The 25,435-nt window shown below is 42.5% G+C and overlaps 3 protein-coding genes across 3 annotated transcripts in view; 1 reads left to right on the top strand and 2 right to left on the bottom strand.

The window, feature by feature from the left end:
- Positions 1-1,458: 1,458 nt before the first annotated feature.
- Positions 1,459-3,248, bottom strand: ostc (oligosaccharyltransferase complex subunit). Its single transcript, XM_084575031.1, has 4 exons — positions 3,014-3,248; positions 2,401-2,494; positions 2,111-2,308; positions 1,459-1,982 (listed from the first exon to the last, which is right to left on the bottom strand). The coding sequence occupies exons 1-4, from the start codon at positions 3,150-3,152 to the stop codon at positions 1,964-1,966; spliced, it is 450 nt and encodes a 149-aa protein (XP_084431157.1). The 5' UTR covers positions 3,153-3,248; the 3' UTR covers positions 1,459-1,963.
- An 800-nt stretch (positions 3,249-4,048) lies between these two features.
- rpl34 (ribosomal protein L34) lies at positions 4,049-6,808 on the bottom strand. The gene is made up of 5 exons (XM_084552492.1): positions 6,778-6,808; positions 6,290-6,358; positions 6,073-6,172; positions 4,310-4,413; positions 4,049-4,175 (listed from the first exon to the last, which is right to left on the bottom strand). The coding sequence occupies exons 2-5, from the start codon at positions 6,349-6,351 to the stop codon at positions 4,091-4,093; spliced, it is 351 nt and encodes a 116-aa protein (XP_084408618.1). The 5' UTR covers positions 6,352-6,358; positions 6,778-6,808; the 3' UTR covers positions 4,049-4,090.
- A 13,778-nt stretch (positions 6,809-20,586) lies between these two features.
- Positions 20,587-25,435, top strand: part of LOC311490901 (solute carrier family 24 member 2) — a gene marked incomplete at both ends in the record, with an annotated part of 37,266 nt that continues 32,417 nt past the window's right edge. Inside the window, one exon of the mRNA XM_084548659.1 lies at positions 20,587-21,489. Coding sequence (XP_084404785.1) covers positions 20,587-21,489 — 903 coding nt within the window. The remainder of the gene's footprint in view (positions 21,490-25,435) is intronic.

Genomic DNA, 25,435 nt, shown 5'->3' with positions numbered 1-25,435 from the left:
TCAGTCGGGAGAGACTTCCTTCCAAGTGAGAAGTTCAGATTTAAATGAACAATGTGTACAAAGAAGAGAAATGTGACTCTTTGGTGATGTGGGTGGACTGAAGTGTGGACTCTGATGAGAGCGACCTGGTCCCTGGATGTGAAGGTAACTCAGAGTGGACGAGCGTTGCAGTTTTGAACCGAGATGACCACTTACAGCAGCTGAGGAGAACATATTTAAAGTTTGACAGAAATGACATGACCAATGGCTAATTGAGATTTAGTCTTAAAGGTTAAGATGAAACAGAGGGAGAGTTGTGAGTGGTTTAACTTAAAGTTCCTTTATAAATGTGTGTTGTTTGTCCATTGCCATAGACGCATAGTATTTGGACCAAAACAGGTATAGCTGTGACCTGCATTGTTACGTGCGTTTCTGGTAGGATAATAAGAGATTAGATTCCCATTGAGGAGTTTGCATGTTCTCCTGTGCCTGTGTTTATTTTTCCTGGGTGCCCCTTCCTCCTCCCACAGTCCAAAGACATGCTCCTTAGGTTAATTGGCCTGAATTGGTGTGAATGTGAATGGTTGTCTGTCTCTCTGTGTCAGCCCTGTGATAGACTGGCAACCTGTCCAGGGTGTACCCCGCCTCTCGCCCAAAGACAGCTGGGATAGGTTGGCTCCAGACACGTTTGTTAGGCTAAGCTGAACTACAGACTGGACTTTGAGTTGCACTTGGATGAGTTTTGCCACTCATTCAAGTGGCTTCTTCAGTTCTAAATGACCAAGTCTGGAGTTTCTGGACATAAATGGGTTGTCTGGTCACCACTAATTGTTGAAAAACAGGACACCACCCAGGCTAATCTGAAATTAGAGGTCATTACAGACCCTAGCCCATTTAAGTTTCATGTAGGCACCACTCATGATGTTCCTAATAAAAACCCTAACTTCCCACCAGTCAGTCAGGACTGAAGAGGCTGAGAACGTTCATGGACATACTTCTTGAGAAGAAACTTATCACCACTAAACAAAAGAACACGGGGCAGCCAAAACCCATTAAGTGGTATCAACAGTTACAACTATTCAGTAGGTCTGATGCCTAAATTGTAGCCCAGAAAAAAAATCCTGTAATGTGTGTTAAATATGTGTTCTATGAAAATACTTTAATCTCTGCCATCCACTAAAGAAGCAAACACAGCTCGGATTCTGAAGCTACAATTAACGTGACAATGACCAGGCAACAGTACTCCTAGACCAATGACGCCACCTTCTGGAGCTAAAGGGACAATGATTTACATCTGCTAAACACGATGCAGACAGGACCCAATGTATTCATTAGTAGCATGTAGTCATAATTCAGCTCTTTGTGCAAACTAGCAAGTTGATAAATGCTATTTTGTCAGACGTAAGGCGCTTTCAAACTATATATAACTGCCTACTGATATCTGAGTAGTTGCTCATACTGATGATATAATGACGACTGCACTGTGAAAAGGAAGATTTATTTTCACTACCATGTACAAAAATGCAACTGTGACAGGTTCAAGGCTTTTTCAGTGACGTCCGTACAAAAAACACCCATCTAAATGATTCACACAGTGCTAAAACTGATTCCAAATCAGTGGCTACATCCTGTCAGCGTTCAGTAATTTCCTTTCCTTGTCTTCTCCACTGTCCGAGATACATTTCACACGCTACGGAGTGCTGGTTTTATCAAGGAAACGTGACCGGATTGGCATGTAGAGGGCGTGCATTAATGTTGAATCCAACTTTTGAGAAAAGAAGGGGAAAGGAAGTCACGAAACACTGAAGAGATGTAGCCAATGTGACTGCAAGTGCAGTCTGATTTAATTTCTAGAGAAAAGGTCAGTGCTTTGGGTCCTTATCAGTTGTCGAGTATATGAAGAGTTGATTTTATCAATGATTTTAATTGAACTGCATGTAGGTTGCCCTCCATCCAAACCACTTTGTTGAGTACCGTTGCGTCTTCAGCCCATGAGGTATCCACTGAAAAGAAAACAGAACAAACATCTTAAAGTTTTTCTCTTTAGTAAGACGCAGTTGAAGACACATCTGAAAATGCTTTCCACATGGATCCTAGTTAATTTAGCGAGAAACGATAAGCTCAGACTTACGGCAGCTTCATGCGCATGAACACTCTGGCCATGAAGAAGCTGAGGAGAACACTGACGAACCCGATGAAAAGCAGCAGGAAGCGGTTGAGTTTGGGAATGTTTGGCGCGTTGGAGCGATCCAGGATTATAAAGCCGAGGCCTCCCATGGTGAAAAGGAAACTGGAGGCCAGTCCTTCCATGATATACTGGCCGTTTACTCTGGAAAACAAACATCTCTGCGTTAGCCACGAGAATCTTTTGATTTGGTTTTATTTTTTGCAGAGACGCTAACAATATCATGACTCTCATACCTGTATGCCAAAAAGGCTACTGGCCGCTGGTGTCCATGCTCATCAGTCATTGAGCCCACACTTGGTGGTTCAACAATAACATCATAGATGATACCTGGAGAGGAGGTGAACAGATTAAGTCAAGTAGCAATCAATCAGAGCACAGTTTTAGTTGTCAAACCCAAAAAAGAAGAAGAAAAAAAAAAGCTTTAGGCCTGAAAAACATTTTACTATATACTTTTGACAAGAGATTTAACAGATGATACTGTTTCTGCAAGTCCTGTCGAGCTTATTGCACAGACAGCTATTGTTGAGATATAATAAAGGTGCCTGTATAATGTGATGTTCCCTACCTAACTACTTCCGTTTAATAGTCCAGTTTTAATTAGACCAGGACACAATCAGTTCCTTCATTTAGTTTCTGGAGCTAGCTTAGCGTGAAATTAGCCTCCCCTCTTCTATGTTGTTATCACCGCAACTGCTAGTGGCCGGACTCATTTACAAATGCAACAAAATAATGTAATATCCACTATTATAAGAACATAACTGTGCACTGATATTAAATGGTTAGCATTCCTTTAGCACTAACTGGCTAGCCGTGTAGCTTTGACGTTAGCCTAGCTGCTCCACTTACCTCCTGTGATGAGAAAGTAGGACACAATAACGACTGCATACACAGTCATGGCCGACGGCATGTGCAGCCACGACGGCTTCTTCAGTTTTATATTCGGGCATTCCAGCACTGTAAACGGTATGCTGTATAAAGTCTCCATGGTGCGTAGAAACGTTTCCTATCACTACACTACAGATGCTGCTGCCGCTGTATGTGAATCCGTCTGCGCAGACTTTGTTGACGTGTCCCGGAAGTAGATGTTTTTTTTTTTTTTAACAGCGTATCCATTGGAAACAGTTTTATATCACATCCAGTGATTGTACCGTAAAGTACTTATTTTAATAATTATTATTTTACTTAATTTTAAATTTAATTTTATATGCCCAGCAAGTACACAAATCATCACCGTCATCGGTTATGCGTGACGTAGAATTAAAGCGACAGAACTTCCCTGCTTTGGAAATGTTGAGCGTTCAGAATTGATCAAAACAATATTTCCAAAAAGTGTTTTAAAAAAAAGGCAAGTGGACTTGAGTTTTCTCAAACAAACAAACAAAACTCTACAAGTCCAGTTGCCTTTTTAAACCTTTTTTGGACATACAATGACCTTAATGACTGAGAACCTTCACAGACATGATCAAAACAGGTTTAATTCCATCTGCTTCACCATGACAGCGACATAGGATAGATTAGATGATCACACTTAAGGACACCATCACACGCTTCAGGACTTGTAAACACCAACATGCATGGGATACATCCATGCATATGCATAAAATGTAATGTTAAGAGACCCAATAGTAATTTGTTAATTCTGTAAAAGTCGCGACTTAAGTGAAAATACCCCTCAAAACTGTAGTGACTCAACAGCTTTATTTCGACACCCATTTTAAAGCTATTAAGTATAATCTAAAACTGTGTTTTATTCTAATCCCACCATGGATCAGCAAATTATAACTCATCAGACATAAGGCCTCCGATAACAATTCACAACTGATGTCTACCCTTTTTAATTAAATGCACTAAGACACTGAAAAGATCACAATAGGAAGTAGATTTGTTTGTCATTTTTTTATTGTGGCAATACAAATACACATTTTATTTAGTTTTCTGGCTCTGTGCCTGGGCCTTGAGCACCTTGACGACGATCTTCTGCTCCTCAATGAGGAAAGCACGCTTGATCCTGAGAAACAAAAGCAAGAGAGACAAAATTAGATTTAAAGTATCCCATATTCAAAACTTCCCTCCGTTTGTAATGTAAGCTTTGGACAGAATCAAAAACGAGCATCAGGAAACAAAGTGAATGGCTCTTCTCACCTGTCGCGCACGCACTTGGCGCACATGGAACCTCCGTAGGCCCTGCTCACGTGCTTCTTGGTCTTGGAGAGCCTCATCAGAACCTGAGGTCTAACGGCGCGGATCTGTTAAGACAACACATACACACAAATAATTAGAGCAGGGCAGACGTCAAGTACTGGCTTGGAAATTGACAACCGCATTAGCAGAATGCTAAACAACAAATACCTAGTCTAACTTCTCGTGTTTCATGACATAACAGTAGGATGCTGTAGGGGCAAGACACAAGCAACTTTCTTGGTAATGGAGATAAAAGACTTCAGCACCACAGAGGAAACAGGAATGAAGTTTTTTTTTTATACTATATTTGATCATTTCTTAGTCATTTGTTAAAACAACTGTACCTCACTTTTTACAGGACTAATACTGCCTTGTGTGCTCGCAGTTACAACATGTGACTGTTCATATAAACACTATTTGAAGGCAGCATCAAATTTCTCAGTTTGCATCCCATTCTGATCTCTTTGCTGCCTTCCTTCAAATGGGTCGTGCTTACTCTTATAACAAGAGTGAACATAAACACCGTCTCTAATGATATTCACAACCTAAATATTTTAGACAAGGTCCAAGTTCATGTTGTGAAATGTTGACAGACCTTTTCAGAAATGACAAAAAATGAATATTAAGTTAATAAAGTTCAATTTAGTTGCATGCCTCCTCAGTTTGGGATTAATTAAGTATCCATTATAGAGGTTTCTGCTGTACTTTTTAATGTGTATGAATACAATACTGCCTTTAAGCCTCTGCATTCCCTACATTAAGATACCCAGCCGTCAGCTTGCCAACTGTTGCCCAAAGTAGCATCCAGATCCAATAATTGACTAGCAGAGGTCTTCTCACAGCTTGAATGTCATGCATTTTGTGTAAAGGACTTGCCATGTCATTACAGGTTCAATTTGAGTGCAACATAAGGTGTGCACATTTACCTTTGGACTACTTGGCAATTTAGGGAAGGGACCTAAATTTCTCCCCACAGCTAAGTCTATCAGATATAGGAGGCAATCCATATACAAGAAAAGTTAACCCACTCACAATCAGGCTAACGACCACACATTCTGGCTCATTAATGACACCTGTACTGACAGCCTGCTAGTCAAGGCCCTAAAATACATTAAGCTGAGTTTATAATAGCAGAATTAATGGTTATAAGTATTGATTTCACTTATACTGGCAATCAAAAGGTCCAGTTGGGTATAAGTCCAGCTACTTAGGCCTTCGAGTGAAAACCAGGTATGTTGGATGTTTCTCACAAGACCAAGTACAAAGTGTGAAGTAGCAACACCATGACCATAAAGTTAGTGGTGATGAGAAGCGACAAGAACACTAGCACCACAACGAACACAAGTTAGAAAAATGGGTATAGTTCTAACTGGCAACTTTAGGAATAAAGACACACGCAACATCTGGTAAATGCTTCTGCACATGAAACTAAAGTTTAGCAAGTTGCTGCAGCGACTGAAGCAATGCGTGGCTAGTGCAGGATCATCCACTCAGTGCCTGACCTGATCTTTTACAGTCAGAAAAACAAAGGTGATCTCCATCATTAATTCAACATTTAACTTTATAGTCATCGTTCACCCCTAACCCTGTAACCACACATCAATCCTACAGACTCCAGTATTTAAGGAGACCAGTGGCATGGCTGCTCTACTGACAGCTATTCACATCTCATCACATGCAACTGACCAGAGCACCTCCACCCAAGTTGCAATGGATGTACTTACTCCACGCAGTCTTCCTGGGCAGATGCCGCATGCTGACTTGGGGGCTTTGCCGACCTTCTTGGTGTACAGGTACACAATGCGGTTACCAGGAGTGCGGGACCTGCAGGAGGGAACCAACATGAATAGCATGCATGAGTTTATAGCAGGTCGTGGTGTATGAAATGAAGGGATGCGTCTAGCTTAAAAAACAAGTATAGATATTGTAGAGGTCACTCACAGTCTGGTTTTGTTGGAGGCGGTGTTGTAGGACAACCTACGGCGGTAAGTCAGGCGCTGCATCTTGAAGCTGAAAACACAACGGGTCGGTTAAACCTCAATGATGCTAACGTGCTAACTCTGCTAGCACAACAGCCTGAGACATTTATGAACTCCACAACTAAAACATGAGTCAAATATTCGCCAACGTGGTCCTATTTAGAGCTAAACTCCACATTAAAACACCGATTTGAACGTTTCTATGAACGACCACGAGTCCACCATGTTCAGTCCGGTGTTTAGATAGCGGCCTTTTCATGACACAGGAGACACATTTTAAAAAATTGCAACGTATAAGTCACCGAATAACAAAATTGTCACACGAGTAAACACAAACAGCTATTGTGAGTAACATCTATAATTAAAAATGACATTATTCGGGTCTAAAACGTAGGATTACAGTCGATTTTAAAATGATAATGTTTCAGAGGATAGCAGGGGCCGCCATACCCGCTGTCGCCGTAACCGGAAGAGGAAGGAGCTAGGCGGATGTAGAAGGTTAAACAGCCTCCATATACCGGCTGTTCCGAGACTGCGGCTCGCCTTCGTCCTCCCCCTGCTGGCATTTCATCTTTACTACACGATTTCTAAAGGTAACTACAGATTCAAACATTTTATTATAGATTTAAATTGTATTTAATTTAATTTTATTAAGAGTTTATTGTCATGTGCACAGTGTAGAAACATGTTGCCCTGTACAATGAAATTCTCCCCTTTGCCGTCCACCCAAATGCCTGACAAATATAAAATATTAGAAGAAGCAATATAAAAACATACATATAATATAACATAACTAGTGCAAATATCTATGTGCAAACGAGAGTGTATTGTTAACAGAAACTGGAAAAGTGAACAGTGCAGTGTATGACATGAAGTTTATTTGTTTATTTAAAAAGGATCCCCATTAGCTGACGCCAAGGCGACAGCTAGTCTTCCTGGGGTCCAGTCAGTAATATTTAATAGAGCACAACAGGCATTACAATCTCAAGTAATTATAAAATATATATAAAAATGAAAAAACAAATCAACACAAAACAATATACAGTCATGTATCACATAACCCAACCACACGCAAGTAGGATGATGATGATATAATTAAGGTATTGATATCAAATACATTCTTAAATTCCTTTTAAAACCAGCCTTTCCCTTAATTTCACGAACCTCACCTGGAAGACTATTCCAAAACGCAATTGACCTATAAAATACTGACAACTTCATAGAGTCAGACTTAGGTAGTGGTAGAGCAATCAGTCCACTATTCGCCCCTCGAGTGTTATAAGAATGAGTATTTGAGCAGTAAATTATATTATTATAAAAAAATTTAGGAGTCTGGGTATTAATTATTCTATGCAAGTACATTAGTACATTAGCAGATAGTCTATCCTTGACTCTCAACCAGTTGAGGCGTTCATGCATTTCTGCAACACTAGTTCTTGGAGAACAACCGAGAACTAGTCTTGCAGCCTCGTTATGAGCCACTTGTAATTTGTTTAAAAGACTGTTAGATGCAGCAGACCATACAACTGAACAGTAATCAAGATGACATAAAACCAATGAACAAACTACTTGATGAAACAACTGTGAGTTGAGAAACGGAGCACATTTACGCGTTATGGCAACAGCACTGCCCATTTTGGCAACGAAAGTAGTCCATGATTTCAAATTGTTTGGCCATGGTAGCTTACCACAAGTAAATAGATAGATGAAATGAAATCTAGTAAAATAAAATGGTATAAGCAGTACATGCAATAGGAGGGCATAGGAATGAGTAATAAGGTGCCATAATGTGCATTAACATGAACAACATGGAGTTATCTGTTGCAGAAAGGTGACTTGTTGTACAGCTAGAGTAGGCCGGCTATGAAAGAAGTCCTGTAAAGTAAAGTAAAGTTACATCATACAAAAAAATTGCATGGTCAGATGGAAGGTTAGTTCTAAGCATCCTGAGTCGCTGCAACGGAGTGCGCCACCACTGTGGGCCAACCTGACCCGCAGCCTACCACCCAAGTTTTGATGTGAGGAAACTGGAGTGCCCGGAGAAAACACGCGAACTCCACACAGAAAGGCCCTGAGAATCGAACCCTCTCCGTCCCAGGGATTCAAACAGAGGACCTTCTTGCTGTGAGGCTACCCACTTGTACACCGTGCAGACCTGTACTGTTCCCTGTGGAAGCAGAGGTAGACCCGTCTGTTGGAGAATGAGCTCAGCTGTCCCTCTGTAGTCTGGTCTGGTGGATGAGACGGCTTGTCCATGATGGAGAGCAGTCAGTCCAGTGTCCTCCTCTCCCTCACTAAGAAAAAATGTCTCCAACTCTCTGCCGATTACATACCCAGCCTTTCAGGTCAATTTGTCGATCCCACTGAAGTCCTTTTTTCTGGTGCTGCTCCCCCAACAAACAAGCAAAGTACAAGGCACTCGCAACAAGAGACTGTTAGAAAGTCTCCAGCGACTTGCTGCAGATATTGAAAGACCTGAGCTTCCTCAGGAAGCAGAGTCTACTCGGGCCCTTCTTGTACACAGCATCACTGTTGTCCCTCCAGTGAACACTGCTGTTCACGTGGATTATAGTCCATGATGATGGATACTGTACGATATAATGATGTGCTTGGTAATTGAAACAAAATTCAGAATGAGTTCACTTGCACCATTATACAATTTAAATAAATAATATGGCGTATGAGTTGTAAAAATATTAAAGCTACAATCTAAATAATGTATGTTTAAAATACTTCAAGTATAGTTTCACTTGAATTAAAATGCTACACGATATTTAACAAAGTAAATGTAAGATGTTTCTGAACAATTTGATTTTCTGTGGAATGTGTTAAGGCCTTTCTTCAAACATTTCAACACAAAAGGCCAGACTGAGCTTGCAAACTGTTTACTCTTTTACCACTCCTCATACCGTTTCTTTTTTATAGAACAGTTTCTTCGGTATCTTGTGCTAACAGAGAAATGTCGTGAGAAGCAGGTTGGGAGGAATGCTTGATGTCCTCTTTCTTTAAAACAAATAACATAGATTATTTAGAAGTAATGATATGTTTCGTTCCCTCACCTCGTTCTTTTCAACGGAGGATTAGACATTTAAACGGAAAGCTGTTATGTTTACACTGTTAAGACTGTGAACATGTGCCAAATAAAGCTCTCCTTACCTGAGTTCCGAAGTTGAATATGACAGACTGACAGCCCTCATATTTCTTTGAGCTTGTGCCAGCAATAATATAACTACCTCAAATACTGGGGAAAACAGACAAATAAGTGTATTTGTTACTGATCTTATTTCATGAGAACTCCTTAAAGAGCCATCCATGTCTACAATAAGACCTTAATTTAGATGAGATAGTTTGTCTTGTCAAGTCTAGAAAGTTCAGTTGGAATTATTGATGGTGTTCCAGTAGTAACACATGCATGCATCAAGGCTCAAACAATTGTATCCTGCCGGCAAAATAATGTCTGGCCAAAAAAAAAAAAAAAAAAAAGCTCACACACTCGCCTTTAGCTTTGATTATAGCACACATTCGCATTGTTTCGATAAGCTTCTGCAGTGTCAAAAGATTTATTTCCATCCAGTGTTGCATTTTTCACCAAGATCTTTTATTGATGATGGGAGACTCTGACCACTGCGCAAAGCCTTCTCCAGGGGGTTAAGGCCTGGACTCTGTGTTGGCCAATCCATGTGTGAAAATGATGTCTCATGCTTCCTGACTCTGAACCGTTCATTCATTCATTCATCTTCTGTGCCCACTTATTCCTGTTAAGGGTCGCGGGGGTCTGCTGGAGCCTATCCCAGCTGTCATCGGGCGAGAGGCGGGGGTACACCCCTGGACAGGTTGCCAGTCTATCGCAGGGCTGACCCTGAACCACTCTTTCACAATTTGAGCCCCATGAATCCTGGCATTGTCATCTTGGAATATGCCCGTGAACATCAGTGAAGAAAAAATCCATTGATGGAATAACCTGGTCATTCAGTATATTCAGGTAGTCAGCTGACCTCATTCTTTGGACACATAATGTTGCTGAACCTAGACCTGAGCAACTGCAGCAACCCCAGATCATAGCACTGCCCCCACAGGCTTGTACAGTAGACACTAGGCAGGATGGGTGCATCACTTCATCTGTCTCTCTTCTTTTCTTACCCTGATGCCCCCATCTCTCTGGAGCAGGGTAAATGAAGCCTAACAGAGCCTGTGCTTTCTCCACTGTAACAAACGAGTTCACTTTTATTTGCAATGTAGAGACAGTACACTGGTTGTCCTGTAGGTGGCAGCAGATAGCAGAGCAGTTGTGTAGCGGCACCATGGCTTTAAAGTTTGTTATTTACTTCTGAGACAAAGGTGCAAGTGTCAAATTACATCGCACAAGTACACGTAAACATACTTCTAAAAAAAAAATCAGGTTTCTTTTTATTATCTAACTTCTGAGGAATCTTGCACCTGTGTGTAGACACACATGCACACAAAAAGCATAAGGGAGTCTGTCTGTCTGTCTAAGGGAGGCTTTTTATGTATTGACTGTGTAACTGTAAATCTATGCAAAACCACCTGCAGGCAGTTAGCATAGATAAGCATTATACTGTATAAAGGACCAATACACAAGGTTATTATTAAAAATCAGAGAATAATTTATCTTCTCCACTGGCTCCCAGTTCCACAGCGTATTCAGTTCAAAATCCTCCTCCTCACACACAAAGCCCTCCATAACCAGGCCCCTTCCTATCTCACTGACCTGCTCCATCGTCACAATCCATCCCGCAGCCTCCGTTCATGTGACGCAAACCTCCTTACTCCACCACTCAAGACCAAGCATCGAACCTGGGGCGTCAGAGCCTTCTCTGCAGCTGCCCCCTCCCTCTGGAACTCTCTCCCCAAACACATCCGCGACTGTACCGACCTTCCTACCTTCAAATCTCTGACAAAAACACACCTTTTTAAAATTGCTTTTAATGTTTAGCTCAGTTTATTGTGTTTTTGATGTTATATTTCACATTGTTTTGCTAATTTGATGTCCTTTTTATGTAAAGTGTCTTTGAGTATCTTGAAAAGCGCTTTTAAATAAAATGTATTATTATTATTATCTTAAAGTGTCTCCACAGGATGCACAGAAAACATCATTATTTTTTTAACAAGTTCACTCTGTTTAACTATCTTAGCAAATTAACCTTCTTTGACCGTCCAAGTGTTCACAACTTGCAAATCCATAATGAGTTCAACATTGCGTTTAAGCCGAATTTCGCTGCAGCTTAAAATGTCATTAATTCTGGCAAACAATGTCCCTGTAGTAGAAAATAAATCCAAATAAAGAGGCTCAAAATGGCTCCCCATCCAAGGGGGTCTGTGTCACAAACAGACATTTGCCAGGCTCGGCCAACAGATGGCAAGCTTGGCGTTCTTTTACATGAAGAATTTGGCAAGTAGGTAAAGTTCAGTGGCAACACAAGGCTCTGAACAATGTTGGCGTATTATAGCACTATATACATCCTTTTAAGAGCAGCTGTCTAGTTTAATGCTCAACCATTACTGAGAGACAAGTTCAATTTGGCACTCTCTTTGGTGACGGATCAGAACAGCTGGAATGTGTTTTTTTTACAATCAAGCAAATAGGTTTTACAGCTTAATAATTCAAAATGTATGCATTAACTTGTTTTGTGGGATTATTTACTTGTCTTTTATACTGAGTTGCACATATAAGCAGCAAAATTTGGTCATTTTTTTTCCAGGATATTTTGTGTGCCCCCCTTGACAAACACGAATACCCTGCGCCGTCACTGCGTATGCACTCTACTGCTGTTTTTATGACTGAGAATGTTTTACTGTGGCTGACTGCTGAAGGTTGAAGCATGTTCATGATCTGTTACGGACTGATTAGATCAAGTCCAGATGCGATGTGACCTGGGATTAACTCATTCTTCTCGAGAATCAAGGTCTTCTCAAAAAAAAAAAAAAAAAAGGGTGCCAAGACGATTTGTACTGGCTCCAAGGGACACTTAGTAACATCTGCAGGCAGGCCGTCTTGATTTTAATCATTAAAGGCCAGGATCTCCGTGTACATTTAAGATGATAATCCAACTAAATATCAATAAATACACGCTGAACTGAAAGGACTTTATATTTTGACTCCTATGCCGCCTCTTTCTCAATCAGCCCTGACTAACATGAACCACATCACCTTAAGTGCACTTGATTACGCAAGCCTCTCCGAACCCCCCCACCCCTCTCACCCCCCACCCCTCCACATCTCCTTGGGCCTTCTGTGTAATCTGCTGAGATTTAAACCTGCTGCTCCTGTTTAATAAATCCACTGCGATTAAAATAGGATTACAGCTCTGCTTTCGCCTTCCTAATGACATCATAGCATGAAACATTTTTTTGACTTTTTTATTTATTTATTTATTTTTCAGTTGTCTGGTTTTACGCCTGAGCTCCCTCGTTCCTCCCTCTTACTTGTCGTAACCAGACGGGCAGCCATGACTTTCAACCCCCTCCTCCTCCCCACTCCCCATGAAAACTCATCCTTGCAGCCCAGCAGGTCAGCCCATCTGTGGGGATGTTGACATAAGGATTAACCTTATAATGCAGCACACATCCGGTGTCAATGCCCCTTCAAATCAGACGTCTCAATGACGGATAATAAACAAAGAAAATATGCTGCAGCGTCAGACTGTTTGCTTGAAACCTTAGTGCAACATCCCCCATACTGCTCTGTGGCAATGATCAAATGTTAAGATGTAAAGCCATCAAATATTAAAAGCTACATTCAACTATCAAAGGTTATACGGACAACTCTGCGGATGCGTTCTTTCTGCTTTTAGTGGAATGATTGACGGAGAGCGCGAATCAATGTGACTTTTTTGTCCTGTTTGTCCTTCCCCAGCATCGCCCTGAGACGGTTAAACACTGGAAGGTCACAAAAGGCAAAGATTGATTGGATCATTGCTTCGGCTAACCTCACGACCTCACCCTGCGCAGAAATCTATTCAAGATAATGTGTTCTGCTTTAATACACATTGAAGCTTAACCGTCATAAAATGTAAAATGTTGATGCGAGGTGTCCTGTTCTATCTATGGTAATGATATCGAAGATATAAGGTAAAAGGCACATGGAGGAATGTGTTGACGTGAGGTCACTTACAGCTGATGGACAAATATAGCTTCTGCTTTTTAAATGCTTTTATGCAGTTCCAAAAGTCAGAGAATAGGTTTGCGACATATAAAATATTGTAATGTCTAATCACTACACTCGGGGCTGTAGCTATTATTAAAAACACATATAGCATGCCATGTTCAGAATTAAAGGTTTCAACAAGGCAGGGTGTGGACAAGTCCCCAGCCGTGATTCAAACCGAAACAATTGGATGCATTGAACATGTTCCATACTGTCAGCCAGATCGGGTGATGCTTCTGGTTTTCACTGAAATGTCTTGACAAAGGTTGTCATAATATTTGAGTGTCATTTAGGTTCCTCGGGATCTTATAGCCTGTACCTGGCAAGACCTTGGATTACTGTAAATTCTTGCGAGACTTGTGCCAAGATACACTCGTGCTTCCGTGTCAAATCGATGTACGTCGTAGGTGTCACATAAACACACGTTAGCCTACCCTATGGTGGTTGCTTGACATGCACATCCCCAGAGATGTAATTATAGGTTGCAGACCACAACAGTTATGCTAGGTTCAAAGTGCATTTCCTCTGCCAGGTTTCTCAGTAGCACAGGAAATTCGTTCCGCCTCCTACACAACATCTATGCTCTCATGTATTCTCTCTTGTCTACGTTGCACTGATTTCAGCAAGAAAAATGGCCGACAAGCCATGACAAATGGTTTAGCGGCACATGTACAGAAAGATGCCAACACGCTAGCGCACAAATACACAGTAGATGCTTACACTGGCGTTCACACAGGCTCCAGGTAGGCTCTGTGTAAACCCGACACTGAAGCATAAATCTAACACACCAGCTGTAGCGATGCTAACATACTCAGCGTTTTAGCTTATCACCTTCTGTTAGCATGCCTGTGTTAGCGTTTAGCTTAAAACCCCCACTGTGTCAATGTTCTTGTACAGTACAGCCACACAGGTATACACAAATATGCAAAATGCAAAAATCCATAGTAAAATGTATCTTATCCGTTTCTGGGAGAGTAGAGAAAATTATTTTAAGCTAAAATCATTGTGTTGCTGCGATATACGTTATTGAAAAAACTAAAACAAAATAGCATCGTTCAACTATTTAAATAGCCTTTGGAAACAGTTAATAAATCTTTATCATAGTTTGGAGGGGGCTTAAGACGTATTTCAAAGTCCTGGCTGCACTATAACTTAACTATGTTAAGCTAATATGCCAGTGGAAGCAAGGGTCTTACTTTCCCAATATATGCTTGTATCTAATCAGCCGCAGCACTTAGTGATCAGACCTGCCTGTGGATTATCAATTGCTTAATCTCTTTAGCACTACTACTGCTGCTAAAATGAATATTCCAGTCCATTCCTCATTTTCAGCTAAAGTGGTCTCCCCCCACTTCATCTTTGAGCAGTCTTGCTTTTGTGTAATAATGCAGAGGCTGGCCATTTGTCTTTTGGAATACATTTACTCAGGCATTCTGGGAGTCTCATTGATTCGCTGTTTACTGTCTGTGCATCACATTGATGCCTCTGCCCATTTTGTTTAGCTGACCACATTTTCTGAAGGGGCAGGTGGTCCATCCAAGCCTCTTTATACAGACTTGCGGTGGGGTTGTTAATATGAGGCTTTCACGTTGTAATCCGGAGCAAGTCCCTTATCTCGGGATCCTCCAATTTCACTGATTTCACCAAAAAGCTTTGAGTGTGAGTTTTTAATGAACAATGGCTCGGTTGATTGGCTGATTTAATGCCTTTTTTCAGTCAATTGTACTTCCCCCTTTACCGGAAAAACTTGCTTGGTTATCATCACCCTCTCTAGCCCCCCCACCGCCCCTACCCCATTGCTGACAAATCCATACAACTATGTGGGACACAAAGGCTTGGATTTAGCTGCCGGGCCAAAGTGAGGGTGAGCCGGGCGGGGGGCAGGGCCAGCATGGAAATTTCTGTTGTGTTTGTCACAGCACAGATTTCGGACAAATCAAAACAACTGCCAACATCGCCCGTCCAAAAAACCCTTCCTCCCCGCCACAACCCACGAGACCGTGACCAGTCATCACTTTTACGCTGGAAGTGCAGCCAGCTCAGGAGCGGCAGTCGCTGCCGTGGTGTAGAGGAGAGGCTTGCGTGTGCAATGTGGAGCCTTTGTTTGAAAAAGAGCTGACAGCTTGGATGTTATCTAATTTGATAGGCAAAAATATTGACAAATCTAATTTGAAGATCACGCGCTCAGAGCGGGGCTTTATGATGACGTTTACTGATCAGATGTGTGCGCTCGCACAGCGAAATGTACAACTCCAAATATTGGTTGACTCTTGCCATCGTATTAAACCGGACACCAGGTCAATTGCACATAAAAGCTATAAATAAAAGGCATAGGCCTGTTTTTTGCTGACTGGTCATATTCAGTGCTCCATGTCTATATGTCATCTGCTCAAACCGTCAAATTCATTTGAGTCCAAAGGGGGTATTTTGTATGATTAGGCAGGTATGTCTGTCGGTGTTTGCATGCGGCCTCGAGCCTTGTGTTCCACATTGTTGACTCTGGTTACATTTCAACCTGTGAAGTATATTAAATTGCTGTTGGAACATGTCGGTAAGAAATGTCTGTTTAGTTTAGAAAACCAATGCCTGAGAAAAAAAAAATAGAAGTGATTAAAGTACACAAACAAGGAACAGAAGGAGGCACCCTTCTCATTTTTCATCAATGTCTCGTCTCAACAGTACAATATGTGACAACTGTCACAAAAACATTTAGAATTAAGAAACTAAAGACCACAGATGTCTGTTCTTGTATATCTGCAGGCCTAGCTCATCTGGTTTCCAGACGAGAAATACAGACTAGTGCCACTTGCTGGTATGGAGATTTATTTCCACTCACGCAGAGTGCGTACGTCTTAAATAGCCGCGGTTCAAGTGTTTGCAGTATGTTCAAGTGCTACCTTTAGGCCATAAGCGACATGAGGTAACGCCACAATCAGCCTTTGTCACTGCTAGTTATATCTGTCTGATTTGTCTTTAGCCATCCCCTCCTTAGGCCCTCCTCGCTTCCTAAACAATCACCCTCTCAAACCTCTCTTCAAAATATCACGTCTCAACTAGATCTGCACGTTGCGACATTATCAAATATTTGGATACAGAGTCTATTCTAATAAAAAATGTTTCCACAGGCTGACGTCTGATAAGCAGTACGTAATTTATGAGCAAATAAACTAAGCTTTGTTTCTACAATCAGTGGAAATCTCACTTTAATTCCCAAATTGACAGATGGTCCAGTGACAAAAAAAAGAAAAAAAAACCCTGCCCTGCAGTCCAGTCTTATTATCCCCAGCCATCTGATCGATGATGTAGCTTGGTTACGTGTTCATTCACGAATCAACATTTTAATCCGCATGACAGAGCAGGCAGCCGCTTGTTCTTGTGGGAAACCGTGAGCCTGACTGGTGAGTAAGATAAATGGCTCCAGTATGAAAACCAGTGCTTTGTGCATGTGGCGAAGCAAATCCAATCACGAAGCATGTGAGGGATTTTTGTTTCTGGGGATGTGGCAAAACTTCACCTGCATATCGTATAGTTTTAGGGGACGGGTTTGACACCCTTCCATCTTTGGGCAATGTGCTTTCTCACTGAAAGGCAGAGGGAAAGAATAAGTCTCGTACATAATCTTAGAGATCTGACAAAAGAGAAGAGACAGTAAGAGAAGATAAGCTAATTTAACAATAAACCTTGTAGTAATAGATCCCAGAATGGATAGTCGCCACCAACCATCAGATTATTGATAATGTGACGCAACTCAAGTGAATGCTTTTGGCCTCTGTGTTTCCTGTTAGGTAACAAGAAGCAGCTACAGTGTAGAGGAGAGGAGAGGAGAGAGGCCAATCAATGAGGTCAGTGAATCATGATTTATTATACAGCACAAGGCCATTAGTGTCACACATACTTTGTCACAGTGTGTAAAGATCCCACGTCTGTGTCTGTCCGACAGGGCTTGGCCTGTTGGCTAATGCTAAGTGGTTGGGGGCGAGGGGGTGATGGTTATGTCAGATGAAGGCTTGGGTTTACATATTGAAAGTGAAGCAAACTGGCACATAAGGCACGTGTGACCTTTAACGTTTGTTCTCCCATTTGTACAGTAAACAAATAGGTCATTTTTTTTTAAAGGATTTCAAGTTTGCGGCCTTAGATAGAGGGAACTGTTTTATAAAAGCTAACACACCATTCTCCTCCAACATTTACTCACTTAATCCAGTGGTCCTGTAGGGCACGTATCCCTTTGTTGCAGGAGTCAGCAGCTTCTTCGTCATTCTCCACCAGTGCTGTCACCACGTGCTGCACAGAGAGGCCAGTGTTCTCAATTTTCTCAGACTATGCTGACTTGCACTTTTAAATTACCCAAAGCAGAAATGACACAAAAGTTATTAACTTGAGACCTTCTGAATGATCACTCCAAGAGATGAAGTAATGAGAGTTCATCTCCTTCCAGCTTTTGGCCACAAACTTATCAATCGGCCCTTGTCATTTCACATTTTGGAAAAGGCGCTTACTTGCTGTCTTGCAGAGAGTTGGACGGACAAGGAGACTGATACCATCAAGTCTGTGAAGTAAATATGAAGCAACAGACTGCCTCAGGTTAGTTGAGTGTTTTGATTGCAAGCTTGGCCCTGTCCAATTATAACATACAGTAAGTTCCACCTCGGGGACCAGGGCCGTAATTAGTCCCTCAGGGATTGATACGCTCAAAAGTTCAGGAACTTTGCGCAGTTGGGGTGAGGATTGCAGCGAGGAACATCTGCGACTGGTCAAGTATTCACTGCATCATTGCAATAGCTTGTAAGGTAAACTTTATGCTGACTTACATGCAGCCTTACATCTGTCTCTCTCCTCCAGTATTTGCAGTTTTGACGAGCAACAAGGGCACGTGTTGCTACGACCCCTGTCAGTCACGCACAAAAACTAAATTTGCAGAATTCACAGTAAGGATTCAACCAACAGTCTGAAGTAACCTTCCTGGGACTAAAAGTTATGGATACTTTGGGTAGAAACGTCTCTCAATGAGCACCTTTAAAATGCACCAATTACCACACCATATATTGTTCAGGTGCAGTGAAAGTCACTGCACTTGAACAAGAACCCATCCCACACAGAACCCATGGGTCTACATATCAATTGGAACTTTGTAAACTGAGCTGATTGCTACAGTAGGTGGATTGTGGTACCTTCAGACAGAGCTCTATCCCCTCACTGAGCTAAGTCGCTGACTAAAAGTGTTTGGGTGAGAAACTCAATTTGCACATCTCCCTAAATGTTCAAAGGTTGTCTGTAATCGAATACGCTAAGTATGAAAATGCACTTGTGATGCTGCACCCCTGTCTGCACATCACGGGCTGTTATTCTTGAAGAAACTGATCCTCCACTTGCACGTAACCTTGAAATGACCCAAGGCGTGCCCATAAATCATCCACTGTGCTGAAGCATATCCACCTGTTCCGCCATCAGCAGAATTGGAAGGGGGTGGGGGGGTAAAAAAAATAAATAAATAAATAAAAAAAATCTGTGGAAACACTGCCTTTGCTGTGTAACCACGGCAACTCCTCCCTCAAAATGAAACATCACCAAAGCCCCCACCGCGGGAACCGAGAAGGGAGGGATGCGCTGTCTGCCGCTTACCTGGCTTTATTAATAAACCACCCGGTTCACGTGGTCAGCCCAGCCCCGCACAATATTCCGCTACATTAGAGAGGCATTTTTGACTGGGAGGAGGGGAGCGGGGGGGATTTTCTTTTTCTTTTTCTCCCCCCTCTTTCATGCGAGACGGGAGGGATGCTGCTGCTGGTGCTGCTGCTGCTGCTGCTGCCGTGAGGGAGAGAGGTGAGCGCGTTTGGAAGAGCATTTTTACCCCCTCCTCTCCAAAGCTCCTCCTCTGCCGTCGGAGAGCGGAGACCGGTCACATTTTTTTTTGGTGTGTGTGTGCTCAATGAGAGCAAGAGGGCACCGGAGAGGATTTCCTAATTTCAACCTGCTGCCGTGCCGTGCGGCTGTCTCCTCGCCTCTGTCAAAGGTAAGGCATGACACGGTCTGCATCCTCTCTCTCCTCCACGCGTCATGCGCCTCGCCAGGGGGGAAACTAATGTTGGGGTTGTTTTGTTCGGAGGAGGGGGCGATGGTGGTTAGCTGTTTGTTGTGTGGCGATTACAGCTGAAAGGGCGAATGCATTATTGAAGGGCAGACGGGGGAACAGAGTTGTCAGAGGGGCTGGCATCTCGGGCTCCAAAGGCAGCATCACTGAGGAGTCAAACAGGACGTGTGTTTTTCCGTGCTTGTACCTGAGCAGCAGCGTCATGCCGTTTTTTATTTATTTTTTCCCCCCCTCACTGACTACATCCAAGTGATGTCCGTAAACCGTGGGCCTTCCCATTACGCGATATTTGCCCAGGTAAAGAAGAAACGGCAGATTATTTCTAAATTGAAATGGTGAAAGCGTTGTCGGTGAGGATGGTCTGCCTGCGTGACAAGTTTTTTCTGTCTGTTCGCGTCTGCTGTGCTTTGAATTGATTTACTTAGAAATGTGGATTACTGTTTATTTAGAAATACACTTAATTGCAGTCGTGATAATCTGTTTAAGGCACAAAATGACCACAAAGGGACTATGCAAATGTTCAAACTTAACATAAACTCTTGATTTATTTTCCAGAATTCATTGGCATGTATTTCAGTGTGGCGTGAGAGAACAACAGACAGACCACGGGATTGTTTGAGAACATTACTTACAATTATCAATTGCATTTTAGGATGAATAATCTGGATGTGCATGAGAGTTCCTGCATTGGACTATATAGGCTATATCAGGATCTTATTTTGCACATGTCTGATTTTACTTTCCACTGTCATTACGCTCTCTAACCAAACCAAAATGAGCACCATACCTGAACAAAATTCTCCTTTTCTTTCCATGATTGTCCAGCAGAGGCTAATATGAAGACATCAGTTGGCAAACCAGACCCTGGAAAGCACCTACAATCTATTAAACTCATTTGAAACTGAAAAACAACACCATGCGTAGTCTCCGATAAGATCTGCTCCCCACTCTCCCCTCTTCCTACCTACCTACTGTGAGTGAGGACGCCAAGCGCTGCGCAGACATGGGTTCAGATCAACCCTGCATGGATTCTCTAGAACGAAGACCCACATTGGGTCCTGGCTGTAAGCAGATGCGCCATCGGTGTCTGCGGAAAAAGCTGAGGCCTGTGCGGATCTTAGGGTTTGTCGTCAGCCTGGTGGCCTTAAGTGCTGTCTCCTTCAGTGCCTTGACCTGGAGCTCAAGGGGTCTCAGTGAGCCAGTGCTCCCCCCGGAGAGCCTCCACCAGACGGCCCCCCACAGGACCCTACTTTTCACCCAGCTCCAGAAGGACCCCAATGTATCGGCTGACATGCCAATAGCCATGAAATCTACAGCAGATGGCAACGAGAGCAAGGGGGAATACCCGCCAGACATTTTTAGCCTTGGCCAAAGGCGCCAAGGAGCAGTGGTCCTCCACATGTTTGGAATGATCTACATGTTCATTGCCTTAGCCATCGTGTGTGACGAGTTCTTCGTCCCAGCACTAACAGTCATCACAGAGAAGCTGGTCATTTCGGATGACGTGGCGGGCGCCACCTTCATGGCGGCGGGTGGCTCAGCCCCAGAGCTCTTCACCTCCATCATCGGCGTCTTCATCTCGCACAGCAACGTGGGCATCGGGACTATCGTGGGCTCGGCCGTCTTCAACATCCTCTTCGTCATCGGGATGTGCGCCATCTTCTCCAAGGAGATCCTCAACTTGACGTGGTGGCCGCTCTTCCGTGACGTGTCCTTCTATATCCTGGATCTGATCCTGCTAATCGTCTTCTTCCTGGATAACATCATCTCCATGTGGGAAAGTATCTCGCTGCTCTCCTGCTACGCCGCCTACGTCATCTTCATGAAGTTCAACAGCCAAGTGGAGGGCTTCGTCAAAAGTTGCATGAACAAGAACCAAGTGGTAGAAGTAGAGGTACAGCCCAAGGTGAGTTGAAAATATAGTTTGAATTATATGAAATGTTACAATAGGTGCGCAGTCGTGAGTTTTAGTATTGCAACTGAAATTACCTTTAAATGTCTCCTCTGGTTTGGGCACACACTCATTCCTTTCAGTCATTCCATGCAGCTGGTTTGTTTTCTAACGAAGCCCAACTTGCTTTGACACTCATTTAAGTTAAAGCCAAGGTGAAACCAGCTAGTTGGTGGAGACATGCTTCTAATTACATGCATCTATTTTTGTTCTCGCTTAAAAGCCTAAAAAGTATTTTCAAATAATAATCTGTATTCTTAGGTCACTCAGTACGTAACAGCTGATGCCAAGCATATGCCACCCTGGCTTATGTGCATGCGCATGCTTCAGCATAACAGAAACTCAGTGGGCGTTACGTACGGACAACTTGCAACTGGACTGACCATTGCACATTAACATGATTCACCCGTTGCTGCTGTGTTGGCATACAGTATTCCACTGTGGGATTAATAAAACAGAGCCTAATGTGTAATTCTGGGTTAAGCTCTACAAATTGTGTCCCGGTTTGACAAATAAATCCCTTGGAAAATCTGAGGAGTTATTTTATTTTTTTTCCCAGTTTACCCAAGATTTCCCGCTGTATTTAAATGATTGCATAAACCACACACAGTAAATGGCCTCAGGACTGATGCGTCAGTCTTTCTCCATATTTTGCTCTAAGTGTAAGTTCTTCGTGCGCCGCCATTCAGCGCAGTGTTCCTCTGCTTTCTCCACAGCGCAAATGCTCTGCAGAAATCATTACTTCACCTAACATTCACCCCCTCAATGACACTTGAGGGCAAAAGACACCGCAGTGCAATTTGATACTGGTGTAGAGATTATCCGGACGGATTTAGATTTCTTTGTGACATGAGATGGAAATGAATTTTCGAGAAAGTTGTATTGTGAAGCTTTCATTAAATTGGGATTTATTCAGAGTACGTAAAGGGTATTTTTTTAAAACGGTCGGTCACAGAACGTTGGAGGAAAAATGAAGCCACGAGCACCATTTGCTGCCCACAGGCCAAAAATGCTAAAACAACCTCCTCGTCCTCGTTTAAGAAGCAAACACGCAAACGGTTCTTTCTGCTTTGTTGCATTGATTCACGTGCAAGAAAAGAGCGAGAACAGAGCGGTGCACGGGCTGAGTGCCAGAGAACACTCAGGTGACCTTGAACTGCAATGGATTCTGGGTACTTTGGCCAAGAGAAGCATGCATGTGCACGTCGGCTGAAAAACAACTTTTGACGGAGGAGGGGGGAAAGAAAATGGAGCAAGACAGATGAGTCGATTAAACCCTGCCATCATGTCTCATCTCCCGGTCGCTCGCAGCAGATTTAGCTTCCCCTCTCGTTTGCATTGTGTGTAACAACATCACGACGGCGCTTCTTAACATCCTCCCTTCAACAGTTACACAATACATGAATTAAACATGCACCAAATGAAGGTATAAAGGTATCACTTCACTCAATGGAGGTTGTCAGCCTCCTTTAGTTTGTGACGTGGGTCTGCCGGGTTAATAGAGCTACAAAGGCACAAATATTATTAGAATATAATTATCTAAACATGCGTTTTTAATCAAGCTTTGACACTTTGGGGACGCGTGTATTTCGAGACACAAGTGTTATTTTGAGATTTAATTGATATCAGCAGACACGTGTGCGTGTGTGCGAGTTCATGCGCGAGCGATGGAAACTAAAACAGGAGAGTGGGTGAGATGGCTTATAAAAGTGTGCGACAAAATATGGCCGGATGTCAGATTTGAATATTTCTCAGTATTTTTTCTTGTAGTGAATAATTTTCTTCGCACAAATGTGTTCTTAATCCTCCACTCCAAACAGTGGAGCCCAGGTGTGAAGTCTTGCATTGCAAGGACAGTAGGGTGGGGTTTTACGCTATGCCCTTGAACTAAACACCGGTTTCGCCGAGATTAATTTGTGCATCATAATATTGGGACGTTGCGTGCTACGCCGCGGTTCTGCGCCTCTAGGTTGCTTGGCTGGTAATTGGCAGTTGGCCATTCACAATGCCGTAAATAACAGGAAAAATTAGATTCTGACGTACGCAGCAGTGTGATGTTCTGCATTTAGAAGTCATCAGTCAGTTTTGCGCTATCTGTCACTGCCACCTTTCATCTCTTTACATAACTGTTTGTACTGCTCCCTCTTCTTTTTCTATGCGAAAAGTTTTCCTTTGTGTGACGTGTTTGGTCTGCTCCTGGTTACACAGAAATAGATGTCCCTGTTCCTCTTATTTTCTGGAAAATAACACCTTAGCTCCCAGGCAGAGAGTTAAATGGCGAGAGCGGGGCTGGCTTTTCGATCACTGGACAGATCAGAGGTGTCAGAGGATTTTTTTTTTGTGTGTGTGTTTTATACCTCAGGTGTCTGTGAAACCTATTCAAGACGATTCATCCAAAGTAATCTGCTGTAGTTTTTCAATCCAGTCAGCGTAAACGCTTTAAATTGATATGTACTTACACGGAATTGCGCCAGACAATAAAAAGGATGGCAGAAGCTTTTGTTTTTAGCAAGTTCAAGACATTGCATAGATTGGGGAAGTGACAGCATATGGATCGTTTCGCGCTCTCTCCATTAGGCTAATCTTGCTTGCAGAAATGCACTTGCAGCCTAGTGCTATTTTAGTTCACCGCTAGTCGATGATTAAATCAGTCGAAGCAGCAAAATAAACTCATCAGACTTTGCTGAGAAAATTAAAAGTAATATTTTCAGGTTAACGTGACTGACCGTGTGTTATGCTCTGACCTTCTATAAATCAGTTCTCGGGAGAGACTGGCACAGCGGACGCTTTAAGCTTTAAAGACAACCTGACGTATCGCTGTGTAAGTTTATTATCTAAATGTACGTACATCTCTGAAGCAGCTAAACGCACCACCGTGTTGCAAATCTGTTGGAAAAGACCCTCCGTTACGTCAGAGAACAATCGAGGCCATCAGGGCTCTGTATTTAGCATCTTTTAGGTAGCACCTACCTCTGAGTAGGTAAGTCTACAATGGTTGGTTGAGCACATAAGTGCACTGGCACCCACCATTTAAAATAACAATTGAACAGCTGGATTAAACCATTAGCCTTAAGAACAGCTATTATCGTTAGCCTTACAAAAAATGTAACAAAACACTGACACATTGACTGACACTTTAGTCCAAGCTTTAGTCCATCAACTGATGATGGGCTATTATGCCATTTACGGTTCCTATCGGTGGCGCGAAGGCTCGTATCAATGCAGTCCTTGGCGTAGGTCCCCGGTGGGAAAGATTCTGGTATTGTTTGCTCTGAAATCTCCTTGTGATTCTAGTTTTTTAATTTGTGCATCCGTTGTTTGGTGCTGGACAGATTGTGGAGCCGTAAAAATGAAACTAAAACAGCACAGATGAAGCATGATAAAACCAAAACAGTATGCTGAAAGACCAGAAAACAGCCTGAAGAGCTAGATGAATCTTTGAGGTGCTATCGCTTCGTCAGAGGCGACTAGATGCATTATTCATTTAAAAATATATTAATATGTCACGTTACTAAAAACAGTGTTATCTTGAATTCATTTAAATGTAATCATGCTTTAGCGTTGTTCGTCTCTGACCCAAGCAGATGTTGTCAGGACGTATTTACCTATTTATTCTGGAGTGATTGGTGCCTAATTCCTTCGTTTATCTAATGAATGCTTAGCCACTGGTTAATCTCTCTAAACAAGGGCACTCGCCCAGAGAAGTCAGGTTGCCACCGCTGCCACCCTTACTCCCGGGACGGGGCCCTGCAGACCGGCCGTCGTCGACTTTTTATGCAAATCTCTTGAATCTGTTTCAAATCAGGCGATGTCTTCGCCGAATGACAGGTTCCTTTATTATTTTAAAGCAATTATTTATTTAAAAAAAACAGTTTTGGAACCAGAGATGACACTAAGCACT

Source organism: Chelon labrosus (genome assembly GCF_963514085.1).
Source record: "Chelon labrosus genome assembly, chromosome: 1".
NCBI classification, from domain to species: domain Eukaryota; kingdom Metazoa; phylum Chordata; class Actinopteri; order Mugiliformes; family Mugilidae; genus Chelon; species Chelon labrosus.
Note: the sequence above shows the minus strand (reverse complement) of the source record. Positions and strands in the feature narration are given on the sequence as shown.

Bases quoted from the DNA above. Each gene is read 5' to 3' on its own strand.
- ostc (XM_084575031.1), bottom strand. From the start codon at position 3,152: ATGGAGACTTTATACAGCATACCGTTTACAGTGCTGGAATGCCCGAAT. The intron at 2,495-3,013 runs GTAAGTGGAGCA...CCTCCTCTCCAG, and splicing joins CTACTTTCTCATCACAGGAG to GTATCATCTATGATGTTATT. The intron at 2,309-2,400 runs GTATGAGAGTCA...TTTGTTTTCCAG, and splicing joins GTAGCCTTTTTGGCATACAG to AGTAAACGGCCAGTATATCA.
- rpl34 (XM_084552492.1), bottom strand. From the start codon at position 6,351: ATGCAGCGCCTGACTTACCGCCGTAGGTTGTCCTACAACACCGCCTCC. The intron at 6,173-6,289 runs GTGAGTGACCTC...TCCCTCCTGCAG, and splicing joins GCCTCCAACAAAACCAGACT to GTCCCGCACTCCTGGTAACC. The intron at 4,414-6,072 runs GTAAGTACATCC...TTGTCTTAACAG, and splicing joins GCCCAGGAAGACTGCGTGGA to ATCCGCGCCGTTAGACCTCA.